This window comes from Eucyclogobius newberryi, unplaced genomic scaffold (genome assembly GCF_026437365.1).
Source record: "Eucyclogobius newberryi isolate DKJ021-1_F unplaced genomic scaffold, fEucNew1.0.hap1 SCAF_9, whole genome shotgun sequence".
Classification (NCBI taxonomy): Eukaryota; Metazoa; Chordata; class Actinopteri; order Gobiiformes; family Gobiidae; genus Eucyclogobius; species Eucyclogobius newberryi.
Genome location: NW_027316532.1, coordinates 31,945,923 through 31,971,132, shown reverse-complemented (window position 1 = coordinate 31,971,132; position 25,210 = coordinate 31,945,923). Strand labels below are relative to the sequence as shown.

The window sequence follows — 25,210 nt, the reverse complement described above, 5'->3', positions numbered from 1 at the left end:
GAAAATGGTGATATTAATTGTTGATGGGGAGTGCAGGGTTGTGCAGGGTTTTTACCCCAGAGGAAAGGCTGTCAGGAGCCGGAGAGACAGGCGGCGTGAGTCCCTGACCTTGTCTGTCAGCTGAAGGAGGAAAAGAGCGAGGGGAAGGAGAGCGCTATAGTCCCATTCACAGCCAGATCAACACTTTTAGTCCACGGCAAGTCTGCAGGGACATATCCAACGAGTGGCAGAGAGAGAGGGGAGGAGATGAGCATGGTAAGTTTAAAATAAAAATGTATAGAAGTTGTTCTGCTTAGCTGCTTAGGCTCGGCTTAGCTGCTCAGACAAGAAAGTGACATAAAACAGACTTAAAAGTAAGTTCCTTTGCTGATTTACAAAAGTTGACAAACAGTTTTTCACATATCAAAATGATCATTATAAACCTATGAATTACTTTTGTAATAAAAAAAAATGTTTTTAGAGTTACATTTGTGACAGCTAATGCAACAGTGGCTCGAGAGCACACTGTCATGACCCTAGGAAAAACATTTCAGGCACTGCCTACAGTACGAATGTGGTGGTAACAGGGGCCAATGTCACAAATTGGCAACATTATATACCTTACTATCACTGGGATGAATAATCAATGTTGGAATGTAACTATAAATACTACATTGCAGTTTAAAGTGCAAGATTCAAACATGTCATTTTTATGCACACATAAATGAGATACTGCTTTGCATAACCTCTCAAAATCTGTATAAAATCTCAACAAATAGTCCTAAATAGTCCCAATATAAATATAAGTGCTAAGTGCCTAATTTAGAGCAGGAACTTCAGTCACATCTACAACTGCAGTCACACATCCCCATAATACACACATGTAGAACACATCGGAACACTGTTTGTTTACTCACTCTCAGACAGTATTTGATCATGCAAGTTAGGCTTCGATCAGCTCAGCATTAGTAAGAATTCACTAGCAAGGACCACGCCACAACAATGAAATACGAAAGAATGTTTATTGATAAGTCATGATGGGTCGATGAGAGATCGATGAGAGCTCGATGAGATGAGAGAGAGAGAGCTCGATGAGATGAGAGAGCTCGATGAGATGAGAGAGAGAGAGCTCGATGAGATGAGAGAGAGAGAGATATCGAGAGAGCGAGAGAGAGATATTGAGAGAGAGAGATATCGAGAGCGAGAGAGAGAGAGCGCTAGAGCGATATCGAGAGAGAGAGCGATAGAGCGAGAGCGAGAGAGATCGATGAGATGGCTGGGTAGAGACTCAGGATGGGGGCTCTGTCTCGGGTAATCAGCCCAGCCGATTCAGAACCCCCCCTCCATGGATGGTTATGTGTTAAGGTGACGATGATAGAGACATGGGGTGGGAGGGTGGGGTCGAGAGAGCAGAGACAACAAGAGATGCTGGGATTGGCCTTTGCATATATAGGCCTTCTGGGTGATAAGAGGCGTGGTTAAAGCGCGGAGGTGTGGTTGCTGGGGAGGTAAGAGGTTGAGGCGTGGTCCTGCTCCCGAATCTAAGTTAGCGATTACATCTCCAACTACACAAAAAGAAAACATTGGCCATTTTCCCCACTCTAATTAGTGATGAATAATTACATGCTACAAAAATATAACAGTTTAATCTTAAATTGTGTTCTTATGTTACAAAACACATTCAATAACTTAAATCCATAGCCTACTTCCCAATATTGGGAATAATGTAAATGGGTCTTTGAGACTCCAAAATAATATACTGTAAATCAAATGCTTTATCATAATTATTAATGGAAAATGATATACATTATTCATGATACAATCCATCTTAAAGTCAGACAGTAATCGGATTGACACTGAAAAACTGAAATATTAAAACTATTAGACACAACTATTATATTGAGGACTTTCATTTTTTTTGTTTGGTTGAATTGTTAAAATCCTAAATCTTGGCAGTCGCCAACAGCGAATGTTGGAGGAAACTAGTATTGTGGCAGAACAAATGTGCACACAGAGTCTCCCTAACACAGCAGACAGTGAGTTTAAACAGGGCGCATGACGATGTGTGCCCAGACATAACACTAACATGACACCAAACACGATCTACAAGAGCCCGACTCACACACTTAGCAAAGCAGAGCTTACGTGCTGACAGCTATCGTCCCACCAGCAAATATCTCCCCCTCACTTTGCTGGTGTGAAAAGTGGATTTGAGATAGTGCTGGGGCTAAACAAGGCGACGCCAGCATATGCGTGTGTTATCTGGGGACACACAAGCGCCGGACACATGTCATCTTCAATTAACCCTCTCCCATCTGTCTGACGCACACAAGTAGGTCACGGCAGCGCTACGAAACCAGTGCCCGTAGAAAACTGCCAACCTGAAGAAACTTTGCTTCTTTTTCCCTAGTGCCATACACCAAATGCAAACTTTAACCACCCGCTGTCAAATCACATCTTCTGTATTAGATTTTCAATGCAATGTATTTCAATAATTCAAGCGAAGGAGAAGTGTGCGGCGCAGTGCTGACAGTGTCATGGAGTTCTCCTGACATGCCACAGAATGACTCCCCAGAGAACTGCGATCAGTTTCAGTGCAACGCTCAACAGAGCTGTCAAAAGGTTAACACACTTAATGAATGTAAAGTGCAGAGATGTGTGATGACGCAACACGCCATACATTCACCACAATGCCTGTGAAACCAGCTGGAATGAACGGAGTTTTAGCATTTTAAAACCAAATTAATGAATGAATGAATTATTTCAAACATGCAAAGATAAGTCACAAGTCACATCACAAATACCTATGCCAAAAGAGAATAAGTCAAAGTGAAATATTCTGTACATGTACTGCTACAGAGCTTTAAGTTCACATCAAAAAGGAGTGTGAAAAAGTATCGTTTGAATACCTTAAGTCATAGTTAAAACATTTTCTGTTTTAATAATGTATTCAATAAATTAACAGAAAAGCAAATCCAACATAACAAGTTTCAATGTTTTCAACGTTCATAAATACTTTTTCTTTATATTTCTTCTTAAATTTCATCATGCATTGTATCAAATATAAGCTCATTCCATAATTTGACACCAATATAGAGATACAGAAGCTTTGTTTGTAAAAATTGTTGACATTGCCCTTAAGAGTAACTGAGTCCAGATGACTACAACTGAAGCTTTTTCTACAATTGCCCTTAAGGTTGTAGATATTGTGCTGCTGAGTTTTTGTACTATTATGCTAATTTAAATGATTGTCTTAATATTAATTGAGAAAGATAAAATACAGGGTAAGGGATTTATATGACAGTTCAACACTCAACACTCGATAACTAATAATCATCCAAACAATCCTCAATGTGACCTCCTCATTTCACATAAGGATGCACACACTCAAGAGTTGCATTTCGATTGTTTCCTGTATGTTTGAGAAATCCCACAATGCATCTGAGGCTTGCTGTTTTTTCTTTGCTAAGGGAAGTACTCGATTTTCAATACTGATTTCGATAGCACAATGATAATTTAAAAATGCTCTTTTTTAAGTGAAGGTTCAAAACAATAGACGTTTAAATAGATAAATAGACATTTTGCAACATAAAATATTAGTAGTTTCTATATTAAACCCTATGGTAAAACTCAGGAAAAGACAAATTTTATACAAATGAGTATCAACCTTCGATTAGTATCTAAATTCCCATACCTTTGACAACACTAGTTTACAATGAACAAAAGGGAAAATAATGATTTATGGATGTTATAGTTTAACACAAAATACCTCAAAAAAGTACAATATGCCACTCTTGCTGTATCAGGTCATAATGGACAACCCTAACCCAACAGCCAAAAGAAAACTAAAGACAATTCTCAGACTGTGGTAATGTCAGTTTACTGTGTGCTAAATTATTACCTCAAACTGAGAACAACAGGCATTGGTGCACTGACAATCGCACGTCTACAATTGCACTTCTAAAACTGATAGATAACACATCAAACTGTCTTATTACACCCTAAATAAGCAGCATGTCTCAGTGTTATTGGCACCTGCTGTATACTATTCCAAGAGGCAGAAGGGGCACGGGCTTTTTGTGTGCGCCAGACGAAAATAAAATGTCATGCCGCTACACCACATCCTTGAGTCTGACAAATGAGGCCCTGGCTGCGCTCGAGTGTTGGCAGTTACCTGTGAAAGAATGCATCAATCCAATTGGCTCTACTGTCTGCTCTGTCACCACTGGCACACGCCCCCATATATACACACACTATACATACACGTACACAACCATGGGAAACAAAAGACAAACAAAACAGGAAGCCGGCGTCAAGAGGCCACCTCTGCGCTCCTATCCTTATTTTTGTGCTTCTCCCATCACTTCCATCACGTATCAACACCCCAGCCCCGCAGGTGCAGGTGCGAGCCTGCCGGCGAACTGTCAGATCCCCAGTCTCCTTTGCTTAAGCGTCGCGCACACAGAAGATGGTCGTGTCACAGCTTGGCTTCTTGCACACAGGTGTTTTTTTTTTTTTTTTTCCCACACCCCGTGAATGGTCTCTCCGCACACACAACCCGCTTGATCACCAGCGCTGTCAACAAGCAAAGCAAGACTAACCGAGGGTGCTAAAGGTGGGGAAACACTCGCAAAGGGACTCCAGCAGAAAAACAGAAGAAAGCGGATGAAAGACCAAGAGGATTTTAGCTATAAATATCTTACAGTTTACAATATCCACACATTTAATACGACATGGTGTGCGTTTGTCTGCTGTATTTACTGTGGTTATAATCTATGGCACAGATCATTATCTGTATTTGCTCTATTGTTCTAAAACGACTGATTTCACAGATTTCCGCCTGCACCTTTTCCTGTACGTCAACCGAACGCGATCACAACAAAGTGCCACGGTGCCAGACGGTGCTGACGGCAAAACCTACGGAAAGTTACAGTTCCCAGTGTCTATGTCATCCACCAGCCATTCAGGTAGGTTATATTGTAAAAGAACTGTGAATTCTGAGAGTGGATGCAAATATCCAGAAAGCCCTCGAGGTTAAGTGAGCCAAAAAAACAGGACAATAGAGAATCAAGGCGAAACTATTCCTTACATGGCTTGTGTTTCAAACCACCAACACCTTATGACAAAAAACTGGACAGAACTCCAAGCCACAAACAAAGTAATGTGGTCTACTCTATTCGTCGTAGTGCAGTGAACGCTACAGAGGTGAAACCACACAGTTAGCCAGTAACCACACTTCAGAGATAGTGAAGTGAAGATGCTGGCACAGGAGAAGAGGTGGTTTGAGAGAGGAGTCGGAGAGGCTGTATTGTGGCCATCTTGAATAAAAGACTAGAGATGATTCAAGCACGGATGAACCGCTCTACATACACATTCGAGTGGATAAATGGTTTTAAACGCTCTTGAAAGACAATTTTGCATAATACGTCTCCTTTAACTTGTAGATGAACTGATGTACTAAAGTGACCAGGCTGAAGCTTCTGTGTGTTCAAAACCTATAGTAGATTGACTTTAAATAGTGATGTTATGGCGTAATTATTATTATTGTGAAAGGAAAATGGAAAATACACAGAAATCCGATTTACTAAGCTACAAATGTTCTGTTTTGCGGTGTCTAGTCAAGTTTTTATTACAAATTGTATTAATTAGCAAGTTCAGAAGCATTATAAGAATGAACCTTTCCGATAATACAGACTGACAAAAGACCGGCAAGATAAGATATGTGCATGAAGATTGGCATCAATAAGAAAATTAAACAATTGAAGATAACAAGATATTGTAATGTGCATGGGAACGCAGCAGCTTTGATGATTTTAATGAATGTCACATGAAACTGTAACATACATCTAGATGATGCAATGCAGGAAATATCATAGATTAGTAGTCCCTTGATTTTCAACCAGTGTGCCTTAAAAAAGATCTCATTTGAGTAAAGTAATTCACGCAGTAATTTGATGTAATAACCGGTGATTTTGGAGTTCCATGAGCAAACGTCTGAACCAAAAAAGGTACAAAAAAAGAAGAAAAAGAGGAGAAAAGAAGAAAATGACTACATAACTCCAAAGAGCCACACACTTGATCGTTTGTTTTGTCCTTAGGTAAGACACTTCACCCAAACTGCCTAGTAAAGCGCTTTGAGTGCATTGAAGATGGAAAAGCACTATATAAATACACTGTAATAATAATACTACTAATAATAATAACTGACAAAATGGAAAAAAAGTGACATTTGGCCTTAAATTGAAATTGTTGACAGTTTTATTTATTGGATATTGCGAGCTTGTTTACTTGTTCTTTGTGTTCTTTATTTTGTGTTTTAAGTGTTTGAAAAAGAATAAAAATCAGTTTCCCCCATCGGTTCTATGGCACTGACGACTGTGGACCAGGGTTGACATCTACAGCTGTGAACATGAAGGTGGTGTGAATGTTTGGTCTGCCCGGGGTCATCTCACAGCTCCAAACAAGACTCTCATTAACACCAGGTCATTAGTGCAGAGTGTTTCTGTGCCATAGAATGGAGATGGAGGCAGACAACAAGTGACAGTTTGCTCTTGGAGGGTGCAGGATTGAGAAAAATATATATCTCATCATCCACATCTCAGTCAGTTGGGAATCACATCTTGTTATTTATAATTCTGAAGTGCAAAGGCTTTATCCGCCCCTGAACTACGAGTCCAAGGATGAGGGCGCATCTTCTTGTCTGGCATGGCAAAACGAAATGCTTTTTCTATGCAATATACAAAGACATTGAGGTGAAATGGTTGTGATTGAGATCCAACATTTAAAACATTTGGTCAGTAACAAAATAAATATAGCAGTCTGCGTGTAATAAAGAAAGGAAAATAACACAAACAACTGAAAAAACATTCTGGATTTCTGCAGAATAATAGAGCACTAAACATTGTTAGTATCAGGTTAAATCAATTTGATTTTGTGCTACATGACCAGCACGTCACTGAAATAAACTTACTTGATAGCATGACTCTGCCTGGCCTTGGCCTGAGGAGAGGAGGAGGGAGTGGTCATTTACCAGGCAACATCTTTACCATTGTAGGACAAGCCAAGATCTAGACATCTCACTGAAGAGAAGAACATTGGGTCCTGCAGGACCTGGACGTCTCCAGGGCTCTGGGACGAGCAGGTCGGATCACAGCCGACCCTTCTCACCCTGGATACGGACTATTGGAGCCACTTCCCTCAGGCAGGAGGCCACTCCCCTCAGGCAGGAGGCCACTCCCCTCAGGCAGGAGGCCACTCCCCTCAGGCAGGGGGCTACGGTCCATCCGGACCAGAACCTCCCGCCACAGGAACAGTTTCTTCCCCTCTGCTGTTGGACTCATGAACACTTCCTAAACACTGCCACTTGAACCATAATTTAATCACTCACTCGCTGTTCACTTTCTGCACTACATATGTAAATTCAACAGTACATTTTGTGTACATAATCAGCCTATTTTTATTTTTATCCTATGGTAAATTTAAATAGTTTTTCTTAAATGCATGCCCCTCATTTTTGGATGTTGCACCAAATCAAGTTTCTAATTCTGTTCAATGGCAATAAACCTTTTCAGATTCTTATTCTAAAGAATACAATTTCTCAAATCACAATGTTTGCCTAAAATGATCCTTTTTGAAAGTGTAAGATGGACAAGTCCAAGTGCTGCTGGGTTAGAAACGGTCTGATTTATCTCACCTAATTAATTATGGTGGAACTGTGAGGAGAAGAGTTCTCCTTGTCACTCAGTGGTCCTCTCTCGGTCTGGAGCCATTCGACAGCAGGGCCGAGCAGATAAACTCAAACAGCCCACCGCGGTTTGAAGTCCCCCTTCTATTTTCCCAACGATTCTCCTCGCCTGTTTAGCCAGTTTCGCATTACCATTTAAATAAAGAGCGGTGGCTAAATGACCACTGCTACCACATAAAACGAAAAATGTAATTGTTTTTCTGTCTCTGGGCACTTTATACTTTTTCCCTTTTAAACTCAAGGTCTTCATCAGTTTTAATTTGTTTAGTCTGGGGGAGTTGGAGATAAACGTGTATAAGTTCAAATAGAAACGCACCATTCATCTTTGATTACAAAGAGGTAAATCTAATCTGCTTAATAGGGGAGATTGACTCACAAAGCTATAAACAGACATAAAACAGTCTGAGGTATGTTGTTCATTTCACAAACTACAACAACAAACACAACAGAATAACAACCACTGGGCATCCACTCAGTTTATAAGGAGCTGACGCTGATCTATGAGCCAAAGGAAGAAAAGACGTAATGGTTTGGGTGTTATGACTTCAATAGCAGTGGTGACTTACTCAAAAGACACAATGGAAGTACATTGGAAGAACCACAAACTTCTGGTGTTCTCATTTAGATGAAACGTGTTTATTATAGAAATGTGTTACTACAAGATGTTTTAAAGGCAACTTGGCCTCAGAGCAGTGATTGATCACGTAATTACACACTTCTAACTATGGGCTGCTGTTATAATTTAGATTTACCAAATCAAAGAAACATTGCCAAGGGAAATAAATTCAGCACTGTATATGTTTAGGACAAATGCTCCTTTGAATGTCTCTACTGGACATTAACAATTGTCCCTGAAGTAAAAAAAAAAACTGAATATCCTAGCTTGTAACACGTTTTATTTACTAAATTAAATTTTCATTAAGATGCCATTAGCACAATTAGACCATTTAATTTCTAACAGCACATCAGAGGCAGGGATGGTGATGGTGTGAGGTTAAGGACTGAGACAGAGGAGACAGAGGAGACAGAGGGAGCGATGAGTGCTGCTGCATATGAATATTAAGCAGCTGTAATGATGAGGCGGGAGCGGCCTGTGACAGTGACATTGGGTGCCATTGGCAGCCCCTGCCATGCTGATTCACTGGAACCTGCTTCATTTGGGTCATAATTAGCTTAAATGCTCAGAGAATAAAAAAATCATCATCACTTTGAATTTTGTTAATTGGAGGAGCCGGCTGCATTTATAGAGGCCATTTAGGACTCACATGTGCAGGGTTTGTGCTGTACAGTAGATGTGTGTTGAACAGCTCTGATTGTATCCACTTAACACAAACAGCCTACGTACATCCTCATTTTAACACAAATACTGCTCACAGTGACAGGGACCCCAGAAGGAGGAACACACCTACTGGGAGCAGTGCATTCATATGTTTCCCGTTATACGTGATATTTAGAGGACTTTGGCCTGCATCATTTTTTCCCAAGAACACTGTAAAAACTGTCCCAAAGCCCTAACCTAATACTAATAACCTAATTATACACACACACACACACACACACACGCACGCACGCACGCACACACACACAAACACACAAACACACACACACACACAAACAAAAACAAACAAACAAACAAACACACACACAAGCTCAATTAAAATAACACAGGTTATGAAGAACATTTGCAGGTTATTGATGAAGCGACCAATGCTTTCAACTTGGATGTGAAGGTATTTAATGACAAGCACTCAATTTTCAGTCTTTCTGCAGAATGTTCCAAGCAAAGAGTCTAAACCAAAGGATCTGTTCTTAAACGTATCCGTAAGCCAAAACTTTAGTCAAAAATAAACTCTTGTGAGCATTAATGCCAAGTGTCGGCATAACTGGGTCGGGAAACAATAAGTCTTTTGCTCATTCAGAAGGTATAATATTTAGTGTTGAACTGTTCATTACCATGGCAACAGTGATAGATGTTCATCACTCTGAAACCCATGGATAGTGTTATCCTTCAGTGTTGTTTAATGAGTCAGAGTCACTAAAGGCTGTGCGAGCTGAGGGGAAGGTCCAAACTGAGCCAAAGACAGTTCAATATTCAACATTAAATCATGTTGCATTAATCTCTCACTTAACACTCTATTCTTGAGTCAAACTTTAGGCCAAAAGTCCATAGACGATCCTGTTTGTAGAGAATACACAAAAACACAGCACAATTGATGCAGTCCCTTTCACTTTTCAACTGAAACAGAGATGCTTAATTTTGAAATTAAATCTCAATAAAGTTAATGATGGCAGATACACATAACTTCCAGCATTAAATGAGATCACTGTAAATGGGAAACTAAAACTTTTAGAATATTAGATAATAAGTGCTCAGCTTATGAAACACTAAAAGGACAAAAGAGATGAAATTATAAACTTTTGTTATTTATAATTATTGGAATGATTTTGGTGCCAAGGGGGGAAATACTGCAAGATAAGCAAAGCATCTGGGCGGGTCAAATAGGGATTTGAACAAACGCAGCGATAGAAAACTCAAGAAGAGACAAAGTAATTAACTTTTTGTTCAAGCAGGATATTACATGAGGAGAGAGAAAAGAGCTTTGAGGATCTGATGTGAAACTGTTGGTCCAGTTTGATTTTGTCATGTGGGCTAAAACAAACGAAGAAAAGAGTTCAGAAAAGAGTGCTTTATACTGAACACTTACACTACATTTAATCAGTCAAATTAAATTGGGCACAAATTCCCCTGTGGCTGGATTCAGTGTTGTCCAAATCAATGTTATAATTATATAGCAACAAAACTATTTCCAAAGTGGTGCACAGAGACATTGGTACAAATGCTCAATTTGATCTTACTTGTCGTCAAACAATAAAACCAATAACAGTAAACAAACGCAAAACCTAAAAATGAAAGTTAAAAAAATAAAAAATAAAATAAACAACAACACAACTCATGTGGTGTTAAAAGGCAGAGAATAATGCACTTTGTTTTCAGTTTAAAGCCATGCACTGGAACATTCTACAGGCATGTCCAAACTACGGCCCGGGGGCCAAATGCGTAAAAAAAAAAGTACTTTTTACTGTAAAATTGGAAAAATTCAAGCATTGTTGTTGTTGTTGATGTTATACCAACCTAATATTAAAGGTCCCATATCATACTATTTTTCTGGTTTCGTAGTCTACCCTAAGGGTATATTTGATAATAATGTTGTGCAACACCCATAACATAATAGTTCACCCATATCTTGGACCCCGCTCACAAACCCGGAAATGCAGATGGCTTAGTTTGAGATTCGCGATCTGCCTCCCCTGCCCACCCCGTGACGTAGTCTCAGCGAGAGCGTGCGTTTCCCGCCCACTCATCGAAAGTGTGTCAAATTTCTTATTTTTTAATGATTCACTTTGTCATTCAAACAATTCGACATAGTTGGGTTGTTTGTGGCCCTCTGCTCCTTATAAGTTTCAAAAGGCGGCCCAATATTAAGACACCCATGTTCTAGCCATTCTGACATTGCCATGGCGACAAGAAGGTGGCGGACCCTAAACAGAAAAGTGCACCTTTTATGTACAACTGTTGAAGTCCTTCTCCGTGAAGCCTCTCAAACGGGCCTCAAAAGCTGGTATATTTGCATTCAGAACACTAACAGAGCCATAAAGAGACTCCATTACTGCCATACATCACTCGCTGCTGCCGCATACTCCGTGTCTGGATGAGAGCCCCTGGAAAATGACTTAAATGAACTTATTCATTAGACTGTATGTGACTTAAATACTGTATGTCTGGAGGAACACTGCAGCGTATGAGGAGGACACAGTGTTTATGCGTCAAACAGTGGACTTTGTGAGCCCGGCCCGATTCGAGGCGCAACTAATCCATCATCACCAGCACTGAATCATCGCGGTGCCAATAAAGACAGGCGGCAATACATTACAGGCATGTGGCAGGCTTTAGCGGTAATGACATTGAGAAGTCCCCTTGGGCTGCGAGAAAAGCCTGGGCGCATGACACTCTGCTTACAGGGGCAATAATGTATGGAAATGTATCAGGGCCGCAGACAGGGAGGAACATGCTATGAGAGAGTGGAGGAGTCGTTTAAATGTGAAAAAAGGACGGGAATAGATGGATGCAGTAGTGATAAAGTGGCCATCGAGGAAGGGTTCATTTATACTTAGTGCGTAGCAATCAAGAACATCATGAACGTTCTGTAGATTGAGGTATGCTTAGTTATAATAATAAAACTGAAAGTACACCATTTTTATATTTTTCTAGCCATTTTCCAATAGAACTGCCTATGAAGACATTTGAGAGGTATTATGTATTACACATAATAGAATTTTGCCATCGATTACAAAGTGTTGTACCTACAGGAATCCCCACTTTGGCCTAAAATATGGAGCTGTTTGTTGACACAAAGATAATTAAGAATAATTTAAGGCAGATGACAGTGACTCAGCAGTTGACTCAGCAGCAACTGAAGAAGTTATTGGATGAGAAAACTTTTGTCCGGTTGACAGAATTCAATTTTCTCTTGCTATGGAATCTACCTGGATGACTGAGGGTCAAAACAGATATCATTCTAAGGCATCAGATTAAATCTGTCACCATGAAAAAAGAGTTTGTGTCAAGTTGGATCCACAGTATTTTGTGTGTCTAAAATTCTATTGTAAAGTAAGTTCTTCTTTTTAATTTTGCCATTTAAATTAGGTTTCCTGGGTTGCAATGTGCTGGGAAATTTGCATTAGCCTGGGTTCATGAAGGTTTTACGAAACCCATTAGACATCCGTGACCATCAATTTGAAAAGAAGACTTCTTTAAGCCTGGCAAACGGGCAATTTGGTAAAGAAAATTAACACCTTTAAGGGTTGTGTGAGACGTGTGCTCCCAGCTATTGCTCAGTTGTAACCTCCATTTACTTTTCTTAAAAATACAGATTGGGATGGAAATGCAATGCACAAAATAACAGCTGGTGTTCAGCATGTTTTTTCAAGGTCGAAGAAGTCTTTGAGAGTAATCTTCATGTTACAATCAGGCATAACATTATGGCCACTCAGGTTAAGATGAAAACATTACCAACAAGTAACACAAATGGAATCAAAAGCTCCAATCTAAGTCTATATAGAAATGTAGATAATAGCGTGAATGTTGTTATGACGATTTGGAAAATATGTATATTGAGTTCATTGTTTATAGTGAAAAATGCTACAAAGTCTGAAAATAGTTGATAGGTGGAACGTGGTTAGTTTCAGATTCACATTTTTCTGATTAAAGCTCAGCTAATATTTAACACATTTCTGTTGCATTGACACAATATCATCTGAATGTCGTTATCAAGATTCTCATCTCGAGGCTAGAACAATACGATGTTCGCCAGTGCATTGAAACCAGGACGTCATAATCTTGTACTTGATCAGTAAAGTATTTCCCAGTGGAGACATCCAGAAGACACTGAATAATAAAAACACAGAACATGTTTAATGATTGAATAAAAGTTTTATTTATTTATTTTTCTATACATTGAACAGGTGCTCCTGAATGCAGCAAGAGATACACAGAACAGGATGCTAAGCGTCAAGGAGTTGCTCGCGTTAGCAGAGGTGTTGCCGGTTAAGCAAAGACATGTACACTCTTATATGGCAAATACTAATCACATTTTCTGTTCTTGTTTGGTCGCCTTGGGAGGCTATAAGTGGGTGAGGGAGCATTTCTTACAAATGTCTTCACATTATCACACCGTACAGTAAGAACCCTGTTAAAGCCACACCCCCCCCGAATCTGGTCACTTTTAACATGTTGTACAAGTTCTGCATGGATTTGTCATGTCGCCATTGTCTCATTCACAATCTCAAGGCTGTGCAGACACATTCAAAGAGGTTCTCCCCGACTCCCCTTCACCCAACAGTGATGTGGTACCAGGTGATCACGACGCAACACCTGCATAGAAAGTCACACACACACGTAATCTCTCCCTGGACCAAAGCAACAGTCCAACAAATGGCTTAAGTGCATGTATTTTTTCTTTTCTTTTCTTATTTTTTTTTTTTTTTTTTAAACACACTGCTCACAGTAGAGAGGATTTCCCCAGCTCGTTTCCTCTTATCGTTACAAAAAACAAAGGGACAACACAGAGAAGACAGAGAAAGATTCCATTGGCGCCACCTCTGTACAGCCGTGTATATGATTTAAGCTCACATTTAGACAATCCTGAGCACAGTTTACATTTGATATAAAAAGTACCAGATTGCAAAGGATTTTGGAGGAAACCTGGAAGCTGCCAAAGGAATCTCCATGTTGCAAGATGTATTCAAATTCAGAGACAACTTATCGCTAGTGAACAGTGGTATCCATTAGACTAGACGCAAAGTGAGCTTATCTGGTGAACTATAGACTGTAACCTGATCTAGTAAAATGCATATATCTAAATATTCTGCAATGGTAGGGTATTTGTAGACAAGAGGTTTAATAGAAGCAGATGTTTGAACATGTTTGAGGTACTCGTGAAACTCACAGCTGAGGATATAGAAGAAACTATCTACAATATTTGGATGGATAGCATATAGCAGATACAATAAGAGCAGGGTTATCATTTAGCTTAAGATTTTGGCTTTGAAAATTTGTCATTACATATTGATTAAGCTGAGGGGACGGTAGCAGTCGACACACCTGAATATTAACACAGAGAGGTGTATGAGGATAAAAACATAGAAAAACAGCACCATTTGAGGTCCGAGATACAGATCACATTTGAACTGTTTGCTGGTAGCACCGTCAACCAGTAAAAATCTCAGAATGCGATACAGAGACAGAACACAGCCACCGAGTTCAACTGCACAACAGAGCAAAGAGCGGAGATATATACCCAGAGACGACCCTCCCGCAGACACCCCCGTACAGCAGCATTTAGAAGCAAGTAATAAAACCAATTTTTCCTAAAGAATGATATTGTGTACTGAGGTGCTTTACAAGTTGTATAAGCTGTACATGTTGAGAGTAATCAGGTATAACGTTTCTATATATTTTTTATACTATACACACATAGTTTACAGTCACTGACAAACACCAGAGTAACAATGAGGTAGGACGGTGAAGTTAGATGAAGTAGAACCGGTTTGTGGATTGTATACAAAGTTACTGATAGCTTAAGACTATTCTACATAGCCTTAACAGTCTGTTCCACAGTTTCTCCTTTACAACAAGTGTGTATCTGAGGCTCAAAGACCAGAGTGTTGTGTTTGTTCAAACCAGAGCCTGTTGATACATGTGCACTTTCAAATCCAGTCCAGAGAAATGTCAGGAATAAGATGTGGCAGTGACAGGGGCCACAGTGTCACTGAGGTTACTTTTCCTGCCTATCGCTACTCGAGTTTGGCAGTGAGCGTCTAAGAGCTCTGCCATTGAGTTCAAAGGTCAAACTCGTCTACAATTCACTGATTTCACCTGTACTGCTCCATGTACTGACGCACTAAGCGGCTCTTCTCCAAGACATTTGTACATTTAGAGATTTTAGAGACTAGCTGTGCCATTGCAGCTTAGGCAAAATCTAGGTTAAAACGTGTGGGCTTCCATAGAGACTCATCCTCGAAAGATGGTTTTAGTTAAAGGATTAGGCTTAATTTCACTCCAGGATTCTAGATTTGAAAAACAAGTTGACATTTCACACAATGTAATAGCTCTATTAATGCTATTAAAGCATTACTTTAACCACACCCCCTTTTGGCATTGAACAACAAAGAAACAAACACAATTACAATACAAGACGGATCAGAAAGCTAGCTTGCTTTGCACAGCAAAATTCTTTGCTTTTTTCTTGAGCTGCATGTATTTTGACACATGCCTATGCACGTAAACCCTTTACACAGGGAAAACAAAAGTTAAGGGACACTGTAAGAGGGACACTAGAAGAAACCATTAAATATCATATAGAATATGCCATTGTCAACATTATTAATTGGTATTGGCTTTTTTGTGCAAACCTTGCTCCTCCCTCTGTCAGCACCGCTTGATCTCAGCATTTAATACTTTGGCTTACGTTACCATTTCATAGTAAAAATATGCACTCAACTCTACAGAATCATCTACACATCCCAGCATCTTGACACATTAAGTTAAAGCACACATTACAGTCACTGTGCACAATTCATACAACATACAAAATCTTTTGGACTCACAAGGCTAAATATGGCCGCACTTTGTCAATTTGCCAAGTTTTGCATTTAACAGTAATTATATTTGTTCAGGGGGCTCAAGTGGAGCCAAAAACACCCCAAACATTATTCATAAGTAAAGTACCAATACTTGAAGAGCCTATTGATTTGACAACGTGGCCCCATTCTTATTTTTGCCATACAAAACATCATATTTTTGCCTAAGGTGCTTCATGATAATACATTGATTGCTAGGCCTTAATTTAAGATATTAAACAACACATTTCTTTAAAAAGCATCGAATTTCCCACAACCGTAAAGTGCATTTTAGGTCAATGATTTGTATTGATCTAACTACTGCATCTCAGTGCCACAAGCACAATGGTTTTATAGATCATTATTACTCAGACAGAATCTGACCTGGTGGCTTTTAATTTGGCTTAATTTAGTAAAACGGTCAAAAGGGTTTTTAGATATGACATTTGGGTTTCTATAGTAAAAATGTCACCATGTTGACATAATAGCGTGCTTGAAACCAAAATAATCCAGATAAAAATGAAAAAAGTATAAAATGAAGAGAAAGTAAACCAATAAGAGCTGAAATGGACTGAAGAAGAAACCGTCGCTTATGTACAATGAACATCCGAGAACACAGGAAAGTAAAAGGCTGGTTTGAAGAAAGAAAAAAACAGACAGAGAAGGGACAGTGGAAGTAAAACAAAGCCAAACTCTTGGGCAAGTGTGATGAGGAAAGGCTCTGCTCAGATACAGTTAGCCACAGCTAGGTCACAGTTGAGATTTCAATCTGCCGCATTTAGTTCCAGCCTCCAAAGAGCCGCACAAACCTTTCTGGATCAAAACAATCAAGAGGAGGGGGGTTGTTTTCAAAGTTCTGGTGGTGTGGCTCAAAAAAAAAAAAAAAAGAGTGACATAGCAACCTTACTTTGTCTTGAGTAGCGTGCTTTAAAAACACAGGGCCCAGACAATTTGAAGAGCCAAATGGTGTTTCAGACAGCTTTACCCACAGCTACCACTGCTCTCATACAGGATGACCTGGGCTGTGCAGAGCTGCCCAGGTTTCAACACACTGTCCTCTTTGTCCTGAGCTGCAGAGTCGTCTGACAGCAGGAGAACACAGTCTGGCTCAGTCTAATGGTGTGTGTGTGTGTGTGTGTGTGAGTGTATATCACACAATAGTACCTCAATTCTCCACATTCTCACTGCAAAGTGCTTCAGCTTTCTATACATCTACAATCACAGCTTACTAACCACTCAGGGAACACAATCCCTGGGCAATTTAGCATCCTTGAAGGCCTCTCTGCATACCACACATTTACCACCAGTGTATTTAACAGTAAACTTCCAGTCAGAACACACGGGCATGATTGTGCTCTCTAAAACCAAAAGGGCATATATGGGATATGGGGCAATATTATAATCTCTCAAAGCATTAACATCAAGTTTTGAGAAAAAATATGGCTAATTGAATATTAAAAACCCTAATGACCATTTGTGAAAAGTACCAAAAACACACCCAGACAATCCCTGTGTGCCTCCAACTGTTTACTTCTAGACCTTTTAAAAAGGCAGCATCATTTTCAGGACAGATTTAGACTTTGTCAATAGGGACGTACTTTTTAAAAGTTTAAAACTGTATGTTCTGACACAGAACAATAATACATTTAACAATCACATCTTATCACTCAGGACAAAATACATAGCTCAACGGGCCAGTACAGCAGACCTCTGCTCCTCTCACAGCTTATCAAACACTCATCCATCTTCACATTGTACAGTTCACGTTTAGTGACTGCTGGGTAAAGCTGTCTGCTGCCATATTGTGCGCCACAAAATGGGATGGGAACTTTTAAGCACTCAAGCCATAACATGTTTGCCTAAAAACCAAGCCAATGTTGTAAAAAAAAAAAAAATGAAAAAAAGATGACAAAACTTCCCCAAACCCACCACGCTGAGTCACAATCCAGGGCGGTTTGGGTAGAAGGTTCTGAGCACAGTGGTCACTACATGCCATCATAGTTGTAGTTTTCCATCTTGACTGTCTGTCTGATAAGCAGCTTGGACTCTCGCCGCTCCTCGTTCTTGATGGACTTATTGATGTCCATGATCTTTTCACAAATGTATTTGTTCACTTTGGACAATCTCTGTGTGATCTCTCCACTGTCAGCCGTCTCTTGAGACACTCTGTCGTACAGGCACTCTAGAAACGGAGAACATAGAAAACCTCATTATTTCCGTTTGCACATCCATCTATTTGCATTTTATGATGAAGATCCAAAAGAAAGTTTCTTTTGAATCATACCTCTGACTATTTTAAGTTTGCTGGGAGAAAGTGGAGGTTTGGGCAGGGCATCCTTCTTCTTTTTGGTGGCCACACCAGTCACACTGCGGTTCTTGAGCGTTTCAGTGCCCCAGATCATCACAGCCAGGTTCTTGGTGAACTTGGAGTCTCCTTGGGTGCGTTGTAGCTGGTGCCACTTCTCCTCCTCAACCCAGATCCCCCCACCGAGGTGGACCTAAAAGGACAGTGAGTCATTGTGTGAAAAACAGAAACATGCCTAAATAAAAAGAATCCACTGGGTTAACAGACAATGGTTTGAACTCATGGTCGTTTGTAGTCTGAATTATCTTAGCACAGTTAACCTGCGGCTCTCTCCAGCAGAGTTTGTAGCACACACGTGGAGCAGATTGCCCCGTGAGCTAATGCAGCAGGGGGCATGTGTGACTCTGAGCTCTGGCTCCACCCTCTTCTCAATGTTAAGTCTTTAGGCCGGCATCCAAAGGGCTTTTCCCTGTGTTGCTAAGGTTGTATAGGCTAGAAGCCAGCAGACAAGCTCGCACTGCTCTAAGTTAGACTTAGAGATTGTTTTCATCCTACCTCCCTGTTGCTTCCACTTAGCTCTCCTTTCAGCGCCATCGCACTTTACTACCTTTCCCCTTCGCTCTCTCACTTGGGCTAACCTGTCAGTCACTATAAATTCCTCTCGTGCAAATAATTAATATAGGGTCCCTAATGCAGGAGAGTTCTAATTTGCAAGTGTTCTTCACACTTGAAGGGGCTGCAGGCCCCAAAGCTTGTAGTACCAATTCCCCGCTGTCAGAAAACAGGACGTGGGTTAAGTTACAGCAGTGGAGGAGTGAACACCTAACAGACTAATAAACACTGATGACTCTGGTCTGGCTAGCAGGAGCAATAATAATCTTCTCAATGTTTACCTGCAGGGACGGGACAGTCTTGGTATAATTATCAAGGCAGACTGCAGTGTTTGGAAAATTAAATGCAGAAAAATACACAACCCCTGAACAAGAGGGAGAGGCTCTACAGAATTTGCTGCTTTGGCAAACAATAGTTAATTTACTTCAAGCAGCCTAACAACAAGTAAGTATGTATATCTAAATGTAGAAATCTCTCCTCAGTCTCATGTATATCAGCGTGTGAGTGCATGAGGGTGTGTGTGTTTGTGTGTCTGTGGTCAGGATGTTTTGCTGTGTGGGTCAGGCGGTTGTGGCGAGGTTGGGTGGGATGTGGAATTACTTTGAATGCACTGGGTGCACAGTGGCAAAGGTGGTTAGCGCTCTTGCCTGTGTAATCTCCAAGAAGGAGATCATAGGTTCGATTCCCGGATCAGACCAACATCACATGATCTCTAAGTGGCTCTAAGGCCCGAAGTCATTGGCTCCAGTCACCCGCGACCCCGAAAGGGAACAAGCGGTAGAAAATGGATGGATGGCACTGTAAATAACTTTGTATTACATTTTTTGAAGGAAAATAACTTTTAAAATAAAGTTTGACTGATTGATTGTAAAAGCAAACAGGTTGGCGTTGTTTGGATTTTTTGGGAATAATTTTGATTCAGCAATCCTTGCATGCACCGTCTCTAGAAGTAATGTCATACATCAGTCTAAAAACGACAGCGTCTTCAGTGACTGACCTTTCCATCGTTGCAGGTGTAGACTGTCCTGGGAGAGGGCGAGTAGCTGGAGCTGGTGTTGGCCTCTTCTCGACATGTGTCCTGAACCTCAAGAATGGGTTCTACAACTTCGGCCTTGATTGTCTGAGTTCCATTGTCATGCATAGGCTCTGAAGAGGCACAACAGAGAAAGTGAATCTGGAAGCTCACACCTACAGAACTCATCTGAGGCTTCAAGTAGATTCTGTTTATCAATTAAGTGATTCGTGGCTCGTGAATGGGCCGTTCACAAAATTGGACTCATTGAAAAAAAAGGGATGGGGTTCGAGGAAGTGCTCGGCGATATGGCAAAAAAAAAAAAAATCTCAATTTTTTTTGCACTTTGGATAGTTAAGGTATTTATCTATTTTAATCGAAGTCACAGCTACTGCTGCTCTTTGTGGAAGCTCATAACATTTTAATGCCAGATATATATAAAGCCTAAAATAACTATTGGCATATAGTCAATTTGTTTAATAGGTAAGCCGTTTACAATGTCATCTGGATATTCAAATTACCTTTTGCTTGTTTTATAATCATTGTAATCAAATAGTCTTGGTAGATTTTTATAAATAATTTATTGGCCTTACTCTTGTCTCAATCCAGTTCATACGGAATTCACTGCCCTGTCTCCTGTACTGCACATTATTACTGTCAGGGGTAAACTTGTCTCAAATCTAAAAGTTTGCATGCTACAATTCTCATGTATTGTCGTCATGGATACTAACACCAAAGGGAAAAGTGGAGGAGCCGGAGCGTTACTGCCGCCTTTTCTTTCCTCGCAAACAGTGACTTAAGTGGCAAAAACGTCACTCACAAAACACATGCTGCTGCTATTGTAATGTAGTCAAAAAGAAACTAGATTGTTTGCCGGACTCTTCCCGAAAATATTCAGAGTGGAACTGAAAGTGGCTACAATGCGAAGGAACAATATACCTGTAACTACTTAAGGCTCCTCAAAGATTCAACTACTTTTAACTTTTAGCAAAGGGCTGCATTGAAACAAAGAGTGAAAAATGGAAAGGGTCTGAATACTTGCAGTATAATGCAGTTCCTCTGTTCACCTTGAAAACGTCATGCATGTGCATATGCAAGTGTCATTAGTTGGGTTTAAGAGTAATAAATTGAAGGATAAATTTGGGTTCTTTTATCTAAATAAAGCTTGAAGCTCAAACATCTGGTATTTGCCACTTTTATGCCTCTATTGGATTATAGCGATGCTCTCTATGTCTTCTCCTCCTTGGATACTGTATAACACTGTGCATTGAGATTCACACAGGTTGTGGAAGGCTGATCCACCACTGTGAGCTCTCTGGCCTTCTTTGGATGCCAGGAGGTTCACCCATTGGATGTTTTAGAATCAGAATCAGTGTATAACGTATGTAAATGTGCACCAACCTACTTGTGTGTCCACACACAGAGTGGTGGATTATGCTGCACTGTGCTCACGCGATATGTACTGCTCGTCAGTGCCCCGTGTAAGTGCTGACTGGGAAAAGAGTGCTTGTCCTATGCTTGGAACGCCCTTTAAGTGAACTTGAGATTGGGAGAACTAGTTTCGTTTAGGGGTTTTCAAGCAATTAAAAAAATAAACAAAGACAAAGAAAGAGAATCCTATGAAAATAGTCTGTGCTAAACTCTGTATTTGTTTTTCTTAATTGTGAAAAGAAAATATAATATGAATATAAATTAATTTATATTTATATTATAGTTTCTTTTACAAAATATTTTTTCTTTTACAAAGAAAAACAATTTACTTTTAAAAGCACAGACATATCTCATTATTTGTGTAGTCATATTTTCCCTTTGCCCCAGATCACCCTTGAAAAAGGGGTCTCAATCTCAATGGGTTCTTAACTAGTTAAATAAAAGTGAATAACTATATAAATGATATAGGAGTATGCGTTTCTCACCGCTGCCCAGCCTCATGAGGAGGACGTCCTGTAGCCTGCGGTTGAAGTCTCTCAGTTCCTTGACTTCATTGAGGAGGCTGCCGTACTCCTTCAGCTTCTTGGCCTGTTGCACCAGCTGCCTGCGGGTCCTCTCCAGTTCCTGCTGCAGTCTCCTCATCTCCTCTTCCTGCTGCCTGTAGCTGTGCACCAGCTCCTCGTACAGGACTCTGGGGACCACAGGGGCCACCTCAGACACACACTGAGAGTCTGTGTCTAAATGCTGTTGCTGGTGATGATGATAGTGTCTCTGCTGCTCAGACTCCATCTCCTCATCCTCATCGTCAGCGTCATCTCCCTCAGCCAGGCGCTCGTCATCCAGGTCTTCCTCTCCTTCCACACAGGAGCTTGCAGCGTTCCTTTCAAGGCGAGCCACTACGGCAGCCAGGCTCTTAGAGGAGTTAGAGAGGGGACGAGAGTGGTCCTGAGACAGGGCCTAGACACCGTAAATGATCAAATATGAATTATTAACTCATTAAAACAATCACAATACTATAGCATACAATATGCAAACCAATCTTCATAAGAACTTCAAGATATCAGAATATTATCAAGTTAGAAGTCTGAGAGGTAGCAAACAGTTTGTTATGACTGTAAATCAACAGGAACTGGGAGGAGCGGAGTCATTGAGTTCTTTGATGAGCCGCTCAGAGGATTTGTCTGTGAAGGGGCAGCTGTCCAGAGTGCTGAATTTGTGTTAATCCAGCATATGGTAAAAATAGTGGAAGAGATTTTGGCAGTGAGCCAAGTTGGTCGAACTGAGACAACACACCTCCCAAGAGACAGTTATTTCAAGTGGAGCATGAATATAAATATATAAACAATGTACATGGAGGCAATATTATCACACTTGTGTAACTCATGTCAACACAAGCATGTGAGAAACAGAGCAAAACAAAACAATGGCATGTCCTACCTTTTTATGTCTGAGTGGCATTCGGTCTTCTCCAAAGTTGTTCTCAATTGAAATTCCTGAATTATTAATAGACATCTTGGGTATTTTCATCTTCTTTTGCATTATTCCGTCTTCAAAATCTTCTAAAGTGTCTGAAGAAGAATAACACGTTATAATAGTGTACATAAAAATAAATGCAAAATAAATGCAAGAATACATTTATCAGACAATCTGACGTTTGTATGTTACATGTCAGAGTGGCATCTTGATGTACAGATGGTACCCAAGACCTAATTATGGAAGTTTTATTATTTGCTCCGTTAAGACGCATTAAAAATAGTTCGATTGGGAAAGCTTATGGTGACTAAAAGTGGAAACATATTCATTCTCCTAAATACATTAGAAAAAAGTAGACATTTGACTGAAACAGCATTACTTTGCGTTGTCTGCGTCGATCAATGACAGAGATGACTGCAGCACCGCATCTCCTTTCCTCAATGGCACAAACCAGCTGATAGGATAGCTAACAAGCTAACAGGCTAACTGTAAACCACATGACACCATAAATACGTATCAATAGAGCGCGTTAACCACTCATTACAGACGATAACAAACGTTTAGCAATGCGTCCCACGCGCTTCTAATGAAGTGACACGTCTGCGTTTGTCTGTTGTAAGTAGCGTGTCGGTGCTAACATGCTAACGCTAATAGCAAAGCATGTTAGCATTAGCTTTATGTTGTAAACAAGCGCCTTCAGAGACTGTCGCTGCCTGCCACGTATTTAGCAAACAACGCTCCATTTGGACACCGCAGACATTTTCGACCTAACAATATAAAGCAGAGAAGCATAAATAATGGCTGACACGGCGTGACAACAACGCAAACTTATTTGAGCATATCTCACTAGCACATCATGCTAGTCACGGGCGAGAACAGTGTTATCAGTGTCAGATTCCAGCTGATCACGCCTTGACAGAACCGACAGAAGAACAACTCGTTATAACAGATTTAAAGTAGTGCGCACACTGTCACTGCTAACTCAGCCGAAACAAGAAGCAAGACAACAACCACTAGGAACGAGTTTCGAGGACAACTTACCTGCAAGGGCAAGAATGTGAGCTTGGCACGGCTGGCCTGCGCTGCCATTCTCCTCTGTTCTGTGAACCAGATACACCTTCTGATTATCAAAATCTGTCTTGTGCAGAGGTCTGAAGTCTGCCACGTTTGAAACCGGTAACGCGTAGCACATACTGTCTTCAAAGAATCTAACAAAAGCATACATTATTTACTTATCTTTGGTCCTGCACTTTGGATATGGTTGACAGTTTTTCCTCACAAAGTATAAAAAAAATATACACATAGAGGGTTGTGAGTGTCTGTGCTCGGCTACTCATGCCTGGTCCACATCATCACGGAGGATCATTTAGGCATGAATAATAGACGAGACAGCAGAACTATTAACATCATTATTATTAAAAGTTTGCGCTCTTTATTAACATACGTTTTTTATTCAAATGTTAAACAGGATGTTGACTGTCAAAGAGTACAAGCGTTTGTTTGAACTTTATTTAGCCTATATTAGAATAACAGGGCTAGGCTGATAAAACAATAAGATCACGATACATAGGGCCCAATGCAATATATATTGCAATACACAGTGTATTGTGATTCAATATTAATCACAAGTATTGCAATACTTTACCCATAATAAAACTGTTCAACTAGAAGTGAAGTTTCCAAAAGTTAGAAAGTAAATATAAAACAGCCTGACCTTTGTAAACATGCAGGTGCACAGTAATGGCTGAGGTTGTAACACAAGCAGTTTTATTCTTTCAATCAGTTCCAAAGCTGCTATAAACAATACTGATGCCGACAGGAGTTTTGTCTGTAACTTAGTCAGCAAACACATGTACATGTAACATAAAACCACATAGAAGTAAATTTTTACAGTATTTGATCATGTCATAGTGTTTGGCAGTAGATAGTAAATAGTTTCACTCTCTCCCATCCTGCCAAATTCACTGTAACCTTTTATTAATGTAGGCAAGATGATTAAAGTATTGCAATACATGGTGTCTGACACAATATTCGTATCGCAAAAAAGTGTCTTTACTCGTTGCTGTTGTAAACAGCTAAGATCTTCTATCACCATTGAAATGTCATAAATTGAGATGATAGAAATGATCCAACTGGTTAAAATAGATCAGGTTGTTTCTATAATAGCCCAGCAGTACATCCAGAACGCTGCCGCTCGGGCCCAGACTTGAACCAGGAAGTAAGATCACATTAGTCCTGTGCTCAGGTCTCTGCACTGGCTTCAGCTGTGCTTGTGTACAAGTCTCCCCATGGGCTAGCACCAAGTACATCACCAAGTCTTACACTTTTACCTTCTACTTTCTGTTTGAATGTAGGAGGGTCTGAGACCACACACACATACATTCTGATAATTGTCACATTTTTGGACAATCTAGTTATAGCCGTTGATTCATGGCATACTTCTCCCAAAAATCCTTTTAAATATCTTTCCCAGCTA

At 40.2% G+C, this 25,210-nt stretch overlaps 2 protein-coding genes across 6 annotated transcripts in view; both read right to left on the bottom strand.

Moving 5' to 3' along the window:
- agbl4 (AGBL carboxypeptidase 4) overlaps positions 1-25,210 on the bottom strand; it is a 227,709-nt gene that overhangs the window by 36,807 nt on the left and 165,692 nt on the right. The gene's annotated exons all lie outside the window — the stretch shown is intronic.
- bend5 (BEN domain containing 5) lies at positions 13,195-24,063 on the bottom strand. 4 transcript variants are annotated; one of them, XM_072439460.1, is made up of 7 exons: positions 23,967-24,062; positions 23,776-23,834; positions 22,699-22,829; positions 21,747-22,218; positions 19,816-19,964; positions 18,186-18,399; positions 13,195-18,083 (listed from the first exon to the last, which is right to left on the bottom strand). In XM_072439460.1, exons 1-7 carry the CDS (start codon positions 24,035-24,037, stop codon positions 17,887-17,889), a joined length of 1,293 nt encoding a protein of 430 aa, XP_072295561.1. In that variant the 5' UTR covers positions 24,038-24,062; the 3' UTR covers positions 13,195-17,886. The 4 variants fall into 4 exon arrangements, with proteins under 4 accessions (XP_072295561.1, XP_072295562.1, XP_072295560.1 ...); XM_072439461.1 differs by having other exon boundaries at positions 23,958-24,059; XM_072439459.1 differs by having other exon boundaries at positions 23,776-24,063.

Bases quoted from the DNA above. Each gene is read 5' to 3' on its own strand.
- bend5 (XM_072439459.1), bottom strand. From the start codon at position 23,959: ATGTATGCTTTTGTTAGATTCTTTGAAGACAGTATGTGCTACGCGTTA. The intron at 22,219-22,698 runs GTAGGACATGCC...TACGGTGTCTAG, and splicing joins TGCCACTCAGACATAAAAAG to GCCCTGTCTCAGGACCACTC. The intron at 18,400-19,815 runs GTCAGTCACTGA...CTGTCCTTTTAG, and splicing joins ACACCTGCAACGATGGAAAG to GTCCACCTCGGTGGGGGGAT.